The sequence below is a fragment of the Juglans regia genome, chromosome 4 (genome assembly GCF_001411555.2).
Source record: "Juglans regia cultivar Chandler chromosome 4, Walnut 2.0, whole genome shotgun sequence".
In the NCBI taxonomy this organism is placed as follows: domain Eukaryota; kingdom Viridiplantae; phylum Streptophyta; class Magnoliopsida; order Fagales; family Juglandaceae; genus Juglans; species Juglans regia.
This window is the reverse complement of record NC_049904.1, coordinates 21,393,510-21,408,902: the sequence shown is the minus strand read 5'-3', so window position 1 is coordinate 21,408,902 and position 15,393 is coordinate 21,393,510. Positions and strand designations below refer to the sequence as shown.

The 15,393-nt window shown below is 34.0% G+C and overlaps 1 protein-coding gene across 3 annotated transcripts; it reads left to right on the top strand.

The window, feature by feature from the left end:
• The first annotated feature begins 5,503 nt into the window (after positions 1–5,503).
• On the top strand, positions 5,504–12,171 carry LOC108987518 (protein FAR1-RELATED SEQUENCE 5-like). 3 transcript variants are annotated; one of them, XM_018960442.1, is made up of 7 exons: positions 5,504–5,558; positions 5,655–5,747; positions 5,944–7,956; positions 8,038–8,137; positions 8,247–8,384; positions 9,995–10,208; positions 11,988–12,171. In XM_018960442.1, exon 3 carries the CDS (start codon positions 6,235–6,237, stop codon positions 7,252–7,254), a length of 1,020 nt encoding a protein of 339 aa, XP_018815987.1. In that variant the 5' UTR covers positions 5,504–5,558; positions 5,655–5,747; positions 5,944–6,234; the 3' UTR covers positions 7,255–7,956; positions 8,038–8,137; positions 8,247–8,384; positions 9,995–10,208; positions 11,988–12,171. The 3 variants fall into 3 exon arrangements, with proteins under 3 accessions (XP_018815987.1, XP_035545587.1, XP_035545588.1); XM_035689694.1 differs by having other exon boundaries at positions 5,944–8,137; XM_035689695.1 differs by lacking the exon at positions 9,995–10,208 and having other exon boundaries at positions 5,944–8,137.
• Positions 12,172–15,393: the final 3,222 nt, after the last annotated feature.

The window sequence follows — 15,393 nt, the reverse complement described above, 5'->3', positions numbered from 1 at the left end:
TATTGTTCTCTAATTGCCATTCATTTGGAAGTGTAATTTGGTTCCAATTGATTTGTTTAGGAATTTGTATACTAGAGTTTTGTGTACTAGATTGTAATAATAATGTATATCCTTTTGGACTGGTAATAAGGGATTGTGGCTCTAATGTTGTTTTCATTAATTTATAGTGGATCCTATAAACTACTGTTAAAGGATGTGATCCTTTCATCATATGATAACCATTTGTTTTAATATTTAATATTAAAGAATGTAAGATATTGGTATCAAATAATGAAAGTGAATAATTGGGATAACAATTAAAATAAACTGGTCCTTCAAACATACTTGATTCTACCATTCCTAGTAAAGAATCATGAAAATTATAGTACCTTCCATCTCTTAAACAGAGTAATACGCAAATATAGGTTCGATCAAGATTTGTTTCTCCGGAGTACCAAAAGCAAGCATGACATCATTATGAACATAAAGTCCCAAAGTATGGAATCCCAAAAAAAGGCTGGCCCAACTTAAATGGGATATGATAGCTTCCTTATGATCTAACATTCTTGCCAATATGTATGAAAGAGTATTTCTGTTCTTTGTGACGAGTAATTGCTTTTTTTGTTAATAGGTGTAACGATTCATAATCATTATTTAAACTAATAGTTTTTTCTATTGTTTTAATTGTGTAATTTGTAAGAAATGATATTTTAGAAAAAATAGACTGTTTGTATATTTGATGATTTGGAACATTAGGAATTGTCCAATCTTGTAAGTTTCTTTCTATATCTATTATACTGTAATCTTCTTTGTTGATATTATTAGGTTCTGTGAGAATAATATTAGTGGGTTCCTTATGTTTGAATAAAGAATTCATTGAGACATGTTTTTAAGCAAAGATTTCCTATATCCAAAGGGGAAAAGTAGATTAAGAACTTGAGGGAACACCACCGGGACCACCCTTAAAGCCTTCTGCATAAATGGGCTGACCATCGGTTTTTCATGGCTTACCAACACAAGCTTCTCAATATACTTCTTCTTCTTTAGTTATGAGTTTTCTTTGTAAAAATCTGTATCAGTGATTTCTTACTTTTTTTATAAAGCAAGAATTCTTAAATGATTTCTTACACTTTTAATTTCGTTTCTTAAAAAGGTGCAGTCAGCTTCTAGATATTCTATTGCTGATTGTCTACTTTGATATATGTGATATTTAGTCATCATTACTGTATAATCTTGTCTCATCAATTGCTGTTGTCTTTTAAGATCTTTTATGTTATTCATTAAAATCTCTAATTCAAATCTTAAATTATATTCTGTACATCTTAACTCATACAAATCACAAAAGCCAGTATTATGAGCATAATACTAATCCATCATAAAGTATTCAAAATTAAACAGCAATTAAATTAACAATATAACAATATAACAGATGATAAAATATAACAATATAACAATATAATCACCAATGACTCTGATACCAAAGGCGTATATCCCAGGCATGGAATAGATAAATAAAAATATTTTACAAATAAAAATAATTTTATATAATTTATTAGATTATAAAATTATTTTTATTATAAAATAAATCTAAATATATCACATAATAACTACATCAATTTATATAATCTGTTTGTATTTACAGAATTCGTCTTAAATTATAGACTTTTTTGAGTGCTTTTTTTTTTTGATAGAAAATGAGAATTTCATTCATCAATTGGAAACAAACGATTACAGACACTCATCAAACCAAACAGTTTGAGAAATACAGTCTGGAATACTATTCCACCAAAACTCCAGTCTGGATTACAGACATTGGAATACAGTCATTTTTCATTTTTATATATATTTTTAAATACTCTTAACATTTTTAAATATTCTTAACATTTTTAAAAAATAATAAAATTCACAATATCAATAAAAAAAATATTTACTTAATCACTAAATTAAAAAATTAAAAAAAAAATATCGAGAGAAATGCTTGGGACCCATTATTGGGATTCCCAGTACTTCTCTTAAATTAGCTAGCTTTTGGTTTTCAATAAGAAAAAATCTATTTATCATCATAACTCCCATCATCCTCTTATTATCCTCCCATTATCTTATGATGTGGCATTAAATGATAGGTTTACAAGTGAAATGTAATAAATAATTTCCAATTATTTATTGCCACATCATAGAATGATGAAAGTTAAGATGATGAATAGATTTTTTTCTAAAATTTTTTTCTATCATGCTTAATTTGAAGAAATTATAATTTAATATTATATTATTTTTTTAACATTTATAATTATCTAAATAAAATATATTTAATAAAAAATCCATATTTAACTTGGTAAGTAGCTGAACAATATATTTTTCAGATACTATTTAAAACCTTTTAATATAATTTACTATTATAAAACTCAAAATTGAGGGCTTTGGAATTTTCCCATAAAGATCAGTGGAATGGGACAGGTCCAAGAATTGCAAGCTCACTTGTGAGATGATGTTTGGAATAAGGCCAGCCTTGAAGCTAGCTGTCACTCAATAATATAATGGCAGAAAATCTGAGTCCTTGAAGTCGATCCATCCGTCCCTACGAAACATCACGAGTTTTGAAGCTCAAATCTCTACAATTAAGTGTCATTTCGAATATAAATTTATTTCAACTTATCTCAATTTATAATTATAATTTTTTTAAATCTTAACATAAAATATAATAAATAATTTAAATTTTTTAAATTTTAAAATAATAATAATAATAAACAATAATATTCTAACAATATTTTATCATCTCAACTCAACTCAACTCAACTTAATTTAACATTCAAACGCACCCTAAGACCTAACTAGCTCGACAATAATAAGGTTGCCGTGCACCATTTAAGGGTCTAGAAAATGTATATAGATATTCCAATGAAAAATCAACCATGACTAATTAATGGGCATAATGTCCTCTGCATTGACTAGATGGTCTAAAAATGCATTAGAGCAAGTAATGTAGTCCAATGAATTTGATAAAATTGATATGACAAAAATAATGCATGCCTTGCATATTAATACTCCTAGCTGTCACAATCCTTACTGGCATGTGATCAATGACTTTACCATCGTCCAATTAATTAAGTTGTCATGACCAGGATAATATGTTTTTATAATTTAGATATTTTGAAAGATTCGAAAAGAATAGATAATACGTAGTTTACGGTATTAAATATTAGTACTCATCAATAATATGAATTTCAGGATTAAATATAATGTGATCCATATATTATATCTGTCTCAATTCATATCATCAGGTTGTATTTTAACATTTTAAAAATATTATAGATAATGTCGCGTTAATGTAATTAGAAAAATCGAATGACGGTATCATATATATAACATGGTCGTCTCAATAGTAATGTCATCGATATGGATTTTTCAAGTATTATATATGAATTCCATCTCACCGCCTAATGTTTACTTGTCTTTCTCAATCTTTAGTAAATTATCTAATTTAGATAGAAAATTGAAGAGGGTCTCGGCATTATTTTCCTTTATTAGTGTTTTTGATTTAAATCTATGCCAAGTTCAAAATGTCTATATACGTGGATATGCTTCCACAAAATGATGTTATATTTCTTAAAAACAAATAGTAGTACAAATTATGATCCGTTGTTTGAGGATCCATCTATCACTACGAAATATCATAACTTTTTGAAGCTGAAAAGTCTACAATTAAATTATAATAAATACTTTATATATAAACGAATTACATAAAAATAATTTTATAAATTAAAGTAATTTTATGTGATTTTTTAGATTATAAAATTATTTTATTCTAAAATAAATCTAATAAATTATATAAAATCACGTTAATTTTTTAAATTATTTTTATATAATTTTTTTGTGATTATAGAAGTCTCCTTAAATTAAAGACTTCTTTGAGTGCGTATACTACACGAAGTGGATAAACTCAAGCCACGGCTGGCCAATAGTTTCTTTGCCCAATAGTAGGGTCACTAACGTACATGTGGAAACATGCAGTTTTCAACTAACAAGACCGAGCTTATGGGACTAGAAAATGTAGTCATGGTATTGTCTATCAACCATTGAATCGATTCTTTTTTAAAAATAATAAATTTAATTATTGATAGATAACGCTACATTTACGTTATCATGCACTCACTCTCTCTCATATCTGCTTGGGAGATGAAAAATCAAATAAAGATAGCAATCTGATTACTCAGCCAAAGATAATAACTATATAAGTTCATGTACATAATTAATATATTCCAAGTGTATAAAAGTAATTAGACTCAACTTAAATGAGTAAAGCTATACAGCCACCCCATTTTATCTACACCGTACGATTTTTTTTTTCCTACTCGTTCCCACCCAGACCCCCCCCCCTCCCGAAAACACGTTCCTTCTTTCTTGTGCCATTCTCTCTCTAACTAAATTGTTCTCTCTTGTTAGTCTGTATCCCCCCTCTACTCTGTAATCTGAATCCACCATGGTATTTCCTCGTCTCCTTACCTGCAGCCCCTACCCTCTAACATTTCCTCCCCTACGTCGAACGGAAGCTCCCCTCCCCTGCGTCAAAAGGAAGACCCCCGCCTGCACCAATCCATGCGAGCTCCTCCCCCACCGGTAAGTTTGCTGTGTTTTGCTTCATTTAAAAATACATTTTATGTGCTTTGCTTCTGCTAAGTACTCACTGGGTTGAACTAAAATTGATTGTAAGAACAGATTGATGATGAGAAAGTGTTATGTGTTTGCATGTCTGAATTTATGGTTCAACAAGTTGTTGCCTTTGCACTGAGCTTAATCTTTTCTGATGGTGTTGGGGCGATTTGTGCATTCAAACCATGCTATTTTCATTTGAAACTTTTATCATTCTTCTAAACAGTATTCTTGATCTTTTTATAAAAAAAATGTATGAATTCTTGAGAAAAATAAGCCATACAAATAGCGCAAATATTCTTGATCTTTTTCTGTGCTAGCTACTTGATATAATTAGCTCAATTATGCTGTTGAACATGAGTACTTTGATAACCAATTAAGTAATTAATTCTATTTAAAGTTTGAAAATAATTACAAGATTTAACCCAAGCTGTTAAGGCAGAAGGATCATGAAAACACCAAACCATCTTGTATAACATGATTGAAATACGTGTCAATTGGCCTTTGTTGAGGATGGATTTTGTCAAGAGAGTTATGTTATGTTTAGAAAGATTTTAGCAAGGAGGAATTGCATTTTCCTTTTCATGATATCTCCCTACTTACATCATTTTCATAGTAAGATAGAACCCAAGTTTGTAATATTATTCTGTAGAACTTTATGTGTTTGTCAAGCTTATTTATAAAGCTTGCTTAAAAAAATGTTAAATCAATTTATATATATATATATATATATGAATGTCTGGCCATGCTATTTTGATAACAAATTTTCTCCATGTGGATGTCATGGATTCACTTCTGAGCAATGGCACTATGACGTTGGTTAGTTGTAAATATTATATATTTACAAGGTTAGAGAAGAATAGTACAAGATGGAAGGCACAAAGGAAAATAGAATGAAACCTAGGCCTTCTACAGTGATTTCACCAATCCAGGTATACTAAACATTTGTCATTTGGATAAGTTGTCATGTCCGTCGTTGTGTCCGATATTTCCAATTATTTAATATATTGTTTATTTGTGTATGATAGAGATATTTTGGTCCCGAAAATCCATACCACCCGGCGTATATGATCCCTTCAAATACGTATCCAAATCAATATTTGTACCATTGGAGTAGCCAGGTAGATGCGTTATATTTTTGTAAAATTCTTTCCCATTTGTGCAATTCATTTTTTTCTAATGTCATGCCTAATTGCAGCATCCCCCAACTATGCCTTACCCTCCGTTGAGTAATCCGGAGGAGTTTAGACGATTTCAAGAGACTATACAGATACATGCATTTTAGATTGATTCAAAAAGTCTTTCCTGTATGTGCAGGTTCACTTTTTTCTAACGTCGTGCCTAATTGCAGCATCCGCCAACTATACCCTACCCTCCGTCAAGTAATCCGGAGCGATTCCAAGAGACCCCCCAATGCCCAGTTCAATCACCAACTGTGCCTGATGAAAGTGAAAAGAATGTTACAAGTATATCACACATGATTGAAGTGGATGGAGTAATGAAGTATTGAATGTGGATGAGACTAATGAAGTATCGGAGGCGGAGGGGACTAATGAAGTATCGGATGATGATGATGATGATGAAAGAGTTGAAGAGCCGAAATCTGGTATGGAGTTTGCCACTGAGAAATACCTTCTCACCTATTACAAACGATATGCAAAACAATTGGGTTTTGGTGTGAAGACATTTAGGACAAAGAGAGAGGCAGATGTGAGTGCAAAGTATCTGACCATTGGGTGTGCACATGGTGGCACCTACCATCCTAGCCACAGTAATGTCTCGAGGCCACGACCAACAACCAAAACAAATTGTAAGGCGAAGGTAAATGCGAAATTGGTGAAGGGGGTATGGGTTTTGACGACGATTCAGATTGTTCACAATCATAGTACTGTAAGCCCACAGAAGTCCAGATTTTTTAGATTCCACAAGCGTTTAGATGAATACAGTCAGAGAATGCTCGACTTGAATGACAGAGCAAGTATTCGAATGAACAAGAATTTCGAAGCACTTGTTGATGTTGGGGGTTTCGAGAATCTTGAATTTCAAGAGAAAGATGCACGAAATTTTATTAATAAAGCCAAACACTTAAGGTTAGGTAAAGGAGGTGGAGAAGCACTTAGTGACTACTTTGAGAGAATGAGTGTGATGAATGATGGTTTTATTTCAGTCATGGACATGGATGACGAGTGCAGAGTCATAAATGTGTTTTGGGCTGATGCACGAAGTCGAGCGGCATATGAGTACTTCAGAGATGTTATCACCTTCGATACGACTTACTTAACAAATAGGTACGGTATGACTTTCGCTCCCTTTGTTGGTGTAAACCATCATGGGCAGTCCATATTATTAGGGGCTGGCTTGATTTCAAACGAAGACACAAATACTTTTGTCTCGTTATTCCAAGCATGGCTGAAGTGCATGAATGATCGGGCTCCCAAAGCAATCATAACAGACCAAGACCGAACAATGAAAAGTGCTATTACGATTGTATTCCTAGATAGTCGCCAAAGATATTGTCTCTGGCATATCATGCAGAAATTGCCAGAGAAATTGGGATCTCACTCACAATTCAACGCAGGGTTAAAGACTGGCATTCAGAGTGCTTTATATGATTCACACGGAATTTGAGGATAAGTGGGGGAAGCTACTTGAGAAGTATGACCTTGGTGAGAATACATGGTTGCAAGGGTTGTACAACGAGAGGGAGTTTTGGGTACCAGTATACTTGAAGGGTGTATTTTGTGCATGTATGAGCACTACACAACGGTCTGAAAGCATGAATGCTTTCTTTGACGGGTTTGTGCATTCTGGTACGACGTTGAAGGAATTTGTCGATTAATTTGACAATGCTCTGAGGAAGAAAGTGGAGGTCGAAGTGATTGCTAATTTTAATTCCTCCAACCAAACAATCCCATGCATATCACCATTCCACATTGAAAAGCAGTTTCAGGTGTTGTATACAAATGCTAAGTTTAAGGAGTTCCAAAGAGAGGTGTTGGCGATGATTTTATGCAATTGCATACTGGTCAGCACGTAGGGTTGCATTTCCACCTTCGATGTTTTTGATGAAATTTCCACAGATGACTATGTAGAAAAGGTGCAATACTCAGTTTATTGTAATGAAGATGAATGCGACGTTAAATGCATGTGTGCCTTGTTTGAGATGAGGGGGATTATTTGTAGGCATATATTTAAAATCTGTCAAGCGAAAAACATTAGTGTGCTGCCAGACAAGTATGTCTTGGATCGATGGCGAAAGGACTTAAAGAGAAGATATACACTGGTCAAAAGTAGTTACGATGACCTGCGGAACAATGAGGACGCACGGAGGTATGAGCTTGTGGTTAAGAGATGTTTGAGATTTACCACGCGCGTATCCCCCAGTGATGAGCATGTCAATGCGTTTTGCAGTTGTTAGATGAGTTTGAGCTGCAATGAGAAAGGGAGACCCCCAACAAAGAGAAAGGTAGGGGCTGTGGAGAACACTGTCACGAAGAGAAAGAAGAAACAGGTAACAAATTTTTTGCATTAATAGTTTTTTGTATTAATACTGTGCTTATTGGACTGGTATGAGATGCCACCTTTGTAATTGTTGTTTATGTTTTCATCCTATATTTTAGAGATGCAGGAAAATATTCAATGATGAAGAAGAATTGCGTGAGGGCCCGGAATCTGCAGGGGTTGCCACTGTGGAAAATTTTGTTATTGGAACCCAATGTAGTTCTATCACACAGCCAATACCATCGAGCAATGAGGAGGTATGAGGTTGTCAAAATTCTAATTACAAAATATGATTTTAATTATAACACAAAATTCTAACCCAATATAGTACCAACAGTCGCTGAAGTACTAGAGCTTTTAAATATGCAAGCATAAGTATACTTGCGAATCTATACAATTATGGAGAATATGCATATGATTCACAAAGGAAGAAGTATAATTACTTAATTTGGACATTAGATTGGAATTCTAATCATCTTTAAAAAAAATCTAAAATAAAAGAACATTTTTAAATATCCTTAAATTACTACTCTTTAAAGATAAAATTTGAATAACAGGACAAATTGAAAAATTAGATAATCTAAAAAACTGGTTATAATATTAATCTCTTTGAGGTGCTATTATATTGTGTTATTAATTGCTGATTTTATTGTGTTGTTTACATCGATGTGCTGGTACTGATCATATATAACTAAAGACATGAATGCAAGCTTGTTGTGTCATTACATGGAGGATGTGTGGCAGTACTGGTTTTAGAGTATTTTTTTGGGGAGTTTGTACCAATGTTTTGGTTATGCAGTTCTAGGAGAGTTGGTACCATTATTACATTTTTTGGTTGCTGGGGAGTTTGTACCCATATGTTTGGTTGTGAATATTTAACTTTGTATAATCTGTTAGTGTATAGTTTATTAACTTTGTTTATAAACTTCTGCCCGGAATGGAAGGGAATGAACTTTGTATAATTTGTTAGTGTATATGTCCTCCCTTTAATCCTTTTTCAGGTTTGATGGCTTTCAAATTATGCTTATCTGATTGTGGGCTGTGAAATTAGGCATGATTAAAGTGCAGAATTAACAACCGTATATGTTAAATTAGAAAATTTTGTGCAGGAAAATTAGACCAGACTTTTTGGGCAGAAGCTTGCTAATTAGCAGGACTGAATTTGCAGGACATGCATTTCTTTTTTGCAAGTAAACCGCTTGTGGGGGCTAAAACTATCCATATTTACATGTATTATTGCAACTATCCAGGAAAAACTTGTTGTCGTGGATAAGAAAATAAATAAGACTTCTCAAAAAATAAGTAACATTTACACATTTACCATTCTCATGAGAGCATTCCCTCTCACAAATTGAAAATTTAACATCCATTACCATACACATCTATAATGACATTAATTGAAAATTTAAATTTGTGTGTATTCCTTCTTACAAATAGAAAATTTGAGGACAACTATCTATAACACCATACATTGACAGTCCAAACCAACAATAAATCATTACAATAGGAGTTGTTCTAGACAGCAGCCACTGTAGTTGTGCACACATTGCACACCCTTCGTGGCTGCTGTCTAGACAAAACGTGCGTTTTGATTTCTTTTCTTCTGCATTCGAATTTTAGAGCTCCATTCGTCCATTCAAATTCTAGAGCCCCGCGAAATACCTCCTCCCTCGCCCGGTTCGCATCACCTTCCTCTGCCCAATGCCCCCTGGCGACGCTGCTTTCTGTCCAGCGAACGAGCTACGCTCCTCCGTATGCCCAGTGCCACCACTCCCCGAGAGGCTTGGTTCTTTCTCTCTCTTAGGGCTAGCATTTCACACTCTCTTTATCTCTCTCTGAGGCTTGGTTCATATTTTCTGTCCCTCAGAGATTCAAGCCGTAGCTGGTTGTGGAGGCTCCCAAGGTGAGCGATGCCATTCAGTTCTACAAAGCTGCGTTCGGCACTGAGAAGCTAAGCTCGGCCACACCATGCACCCCGAGCACAAAGCCGATCAAGAGCTCCCTCTCATTCTCTCTACTCAGCTAAAGCTCGTTGGCTTCACCTTTCTCGTCTCTGACCTCATTGATGACCCTACTGCTTTGTAAGCCTCTCTCTCTCTCTCTCTCTCTCTCTCTCTCTCTCTCGCTGTGTATATACTTGTTCCGAACATTCTTTGTAATTTACTGGAGTTTTTTTCTAGACTCTCGCCTCTGATCAAGTTTTGATCTCCGTTGTCTTTTTAACGTTTTTGTCCTTTAGTCATGTGTGATGTCCATTTTCGGTCCTCCATGTATGTTTAAGTCCGTTTGCTTTCTTTTTGAATCTTTTAGACCTTTCATTTTGAAGTTTTTGCTCCTGTATGGTTTATCTATGGTCTAGCTTTGGCGTGGTTTCAGCTAGTTAATGGGCTTTTTTTTTTTTTTTTTTAATTTGCCGCTGCTTTTTCATGCTAGAATAAGCAAAAGATATCAACCGCAAAAGATTTTGTTCTTGTTGTTGTTTTCATCCTTGTTTTCTTGCATTCAAGATTGATTTTTCATTATTTTCTATCCAATACTTCATCCATTAATTGATTGTGACTACTGTTTCTATTTCTTTTTGTTTCTGGGTTTTCATTTCTTATGAAAAGTGTTGATGCTGTCTAAATATCTAGTGTTTGGTCGATGAGAGTCTGAAAAATAACAGAGAATTTATTGGCTGAATGATCTAAATATGTATAAGCTTGATCTATCATGCAATTTGTTTTTCTTGGTTGGGTTTGGAATTTTCATCTGTAGAAAATGGAATTCCTTTATTTTTCGAATGAATTGTTTTCAACCATGAAAAAACCAATATGCCGCAAAGAAATGGAAATGTTGGTTTGAAATGGTAGGGTTCAAATAGCCATGGCATGAGATAGCATATGTATTACAGAATTGTTGGTGATATGATTGTTCGAAATTTCAAATATTAATAATATCCATTGCATAATGAGTGGATCTCGAATTATTCACGAATTTGTTAAGTTTATCTGGACCTCTTCTTTCGGCCCAAAACTAACTTCAAATGTATTTGGTTTGTGTTTTTTGTTTTGAAGTCAATATTTGAACTATACTGGTATATCCTCATTGAAAATACAAACTTTCGAACTGCTGAGCTAATGTTTGAGAAAACGATGGGAAAATTTTATAAATTTGTATTTTGAGCTAATGTTTTAGCTCTAATGAGGACCTGAGGTTAAAAACTCTATTGAGTTTAGGCTTTCTTGGTCCTAGTCTCAAATTATAGAAGCATCATAGTGAAAATTTTTATTCTTGGGTTTCCCCACCCTTTTTTTACTTGTTCTGACTGACCCAATTCAGATTTGAGCTTAATTTGTTTTGAATTGTGCACATCACTTTTCAGCTATGTATACTCTGTAGCCATAGGATCTTCTTATTTGGCAGGTTTATGCTCTCACTTCAACTCTTATCTCTGATTTGTTATCTTATTCATTTTCACCAAGTATTTATATGTATGATGATATTTATAATTCTCAACAACTTATTTCTGTTATTGAGAGGTGAGCAGATCAACTTGATTATGTTTTTGTGGATACTCCTGGTCAGATTGAAATATTCACTTGGTCTGCTTTGGTGCTGTTATTACAGAAGCTTTTACTTCAACCTTCCCTACTGTTATTGCTGGATGAGTTCTATAATAATTTATGTACTGTTGAAGTGCTTGCTGTTTCTGGTGCTGGAATGGAGGAATTCTTTAAGGCCATTGATGCATGTGCATAGAAATACAAGGAAAACTATAAGCTTCAATTTTAAAAATATTTTCCTGTCTCTCTCTTTCTCTCTCTCATATTAAATAGTCAAATTTCTATTAATTGTGCTGCTCATTCTTGTTTGTGTAGGGCTAATCTTGACAAGAGACGGGTTGAAAAGCAATGCTTGGAGGAAGAATGCAGGAAGGAAAACATGGAAAACCAAAAAAAAAAAAAAAACATATTAATTTCTAGCTACTGTCACGGTTCAGGTTTTTAAAAAAAAAATTATGTAGAAAATGAGTAAATAATTTTGGCTATATGAGTTTGATGATCTGGGCAAACATTTGAATTGTTTATAAATGTTTATACCAGAATTGTTTATAAATGTCTATAATATTGTTTTTTTTGTTTTTTATGCTGTTAGTATAGAGAATTGGAGATTAAACTGTTTGTGAAATGTCGGTCTTGACATTGCAATTTACTTATTGAATTAGACTTTATTTGAATTGAATTGAGTTAAATTAATATTCTTGTATGAACAAAAAGGTTGTAGAGGTGCGCATAAACCAGTGTTTGCACACAAAAAGTTGTGGGATGGTTTTAATGGTTTGCTGTTGTTCAGACTCCATAGCACAAACAAAAAGAGGAAGATCAGATGTAAATGGTGTTCGGCTGGCAGAGAGTTAATTGAGTAACATAACAGGGAATCTTATATAGGCATATATTTTGAGTGAATGAAATATGAAAGTACAGCATGAGCCTTCATGTGGACACCATTTAGGCATCGTTCTTCAGTCCTAATTTCTGTGCAATTTTGCAAGCATAAATCCAATATGCAATAAACATAATGTTACCAAAATTGACTATACAAATTTCATTGAAAAGTAAGTAAACCAGTCTGGAGCTAAGTTGTTTTCAATACACAACTTTTCATTGAAAGGTCATTACAAAGGTCACAACTTGAGAAGTACCATTACAGTCGGTGCATTCAAAACATTTCATATACTCCATACAACGTGCTATTTACATACTATTTGTCTGAACCAAGCCAAAACTATTACAAATGTGACAACCCAGTATAAACACAATAATTTTTGCTTTTCCTTCTGAAGAGTTGTCTTTCTCTCTCTCGTACTTTATCTTCCATTTCTCGAACTTCATACTTGCACAACAATACATCATCCCACATCTTCCAAACTTTAATCTCTCTTGTACGAATGCTCTCTTCTAGTTTGTGAAGTATATCCGGCCAAACAAAAAATTCGCATTTCGCTTCTCCCTACACACAATATGAACATTTAATTAAAATGATAAAAAAATTAAACTCAATATGCTAATTAACAACATTGGTTATTTGCCAAGTTAAATTATCCATAATTATGAAATCTTGCTCAACCATCGTATCATGCTTTTAGTTGAATCATAGACATTAAAAATCCAAACCAAGGTTCAGGCCTTAAAATACAAATCCTTAAAAAAAAGTTTTGGGTAATAAAAAATGATTTTTTCCTACACTTAGCATAATAAAATAAGTCTTGTATCATCCAGTGTATGGGATCCTATTTTGTCATCCTTTGAATTACCTAGGTAACATATGTTATTGGGAGTACTTCATTTGGGCTCAACAATTTCCTGATCATCACCAAGCTTTTCTCCTCCAAACCAATTGAGTGCTTCTATATATGCAGAAGATGTTGATATTCAGGGAGGTCACGTCTGGTCTCCTCCTAATTGATCATCTCCTACAAACAAACTTTTTAAACTAACAGACCCCACAAACCAATCGACAATGAGAGACTACAAGCACCTATAACCCATAAAAATTTCATCCAAACTACAATCACCAGGTATTTTTCCGAGTAAGGAAACAGAAAAACATTTTCATCCAGACTACAAAACGTAATACCCAGAGATCTGGGTAAGTATTCCTTAGATCCATTAGGTCAATGGATGAAAAAACAGGTAATAGTTTTATTAAGGGAACCCGAGTAAGGAAACACAAAGAAAAATACCTTACCATGGCAAGAAACAAGCACGCAGATCTCTGCGACGAGAGAAAAACCCTCTTTACAGTGGCGCAAATAAAGCACGCTGATCCCTTCCCCATATCTCTGCGACGAGAGCAAAACCCAGTTAGGGCAAGCTTGAAAACTCGACCTAAACTTGACTAGATTTCATGTATATAAATGACTAAACCCTAGAGGAAAAAAGAGATGATGTAAATATAGAGAAAAAAAATAAATGTATGACTAAACCCTAGAATCACAGAGAAAAAAGGAGTAATACATGGAAAAACTTGAAGAAGATTATTTACAAGAAACTATACATTACCCCTCTCGCAGATTTGAGGGCTTTGCGTCGGTGGATTGAGGGCTTCAATCTGTGTGTTTGAACTCGCAGAGAAGAAGAAGAAGAAGAAACCTTAGAGAAGAAGAAAAAATCTTAGAGAAGAAGAACAACAACAAGAAGAAGAAATCTCAGAGAAGAAGAAGAAGAAGAAATCACCTGTGAACTCGAAATTGCACAACAGAGGAGCTGGGGGCTTCGGGGGAGAAACTCAAAATCGCAGTGCAGGGCTTCTCGAAAAATGCTTAGGGTAGAGGAGTTCGGGGGGTGGGGGAGAAAAAGGAAAGAAACGGGAAGGAAGACGAGGAAGAAAGAAACAGGGAGGGAGGAAACGCGGGGGGTTGGGGGAGAGGAACGAAACGCACGAAAGGGACGAAAATTTAAAATGAAAGTAGCTTCTTTCTTTGGCTGGGAGGAAATTGGATGACACGTGTGTGTGCAAATTGGATGCAGCAAACAGTGGCTACTACTTAGAGTTTTCCTTACAGTAGATAAAGACTGCATTTTGTGAGTAGTCCTTCATACTCGCACAAGAATACATCATCCTCCCTCTTCCAAACTGCATTTTCTACCAATTGAAGTATGTATGCCCATATTAAAAATTGACATCTTATTTCTCCCTGCATTGAGGTCAAGAATTTTATAGTTAAACATGACACATTTAAATGCAATTTAGAAAGCATAAAAATATGAAAAATGGAAGCCTATGAAAATATATATTCCATTCTCAAGCAAGAATGATCCATCAAACACCCAAAAGAGAAACTATTTTTTTGTATTTCTGCTGTTAAGGTTGATCCCATGTGCTATTGGGGGCCAATTTCTCAATTACATCCATTGCAATGTGTTTCTTATGAAAAGTGAGCAATTCTTCTCAGTCCCAATGTTATGTACCTTTCTGCACTCACAGATTGACTGTAAACTACAAAATTATTAACATATTCCATTCAACAAAGGAGGAGTAGTTGAGTTATACGGAAGGATCATGGATGCACAGAAAATCCATCGCCAAGTAATTCTAAAACCCATAGGCCATGAGATTATAAATGGGCAAAGTTCATAAACTGATGAAAAAGAAAGAAGAGCACAAACACTGCAAAAAAGCACAATAAATAAAGTAGTCTTAGAATTTAGACATATGTTATGACATTTTATGTTAGAACGAGTACCAATTCATCCATCATCTGGGATTACTTGAATAGTTTTT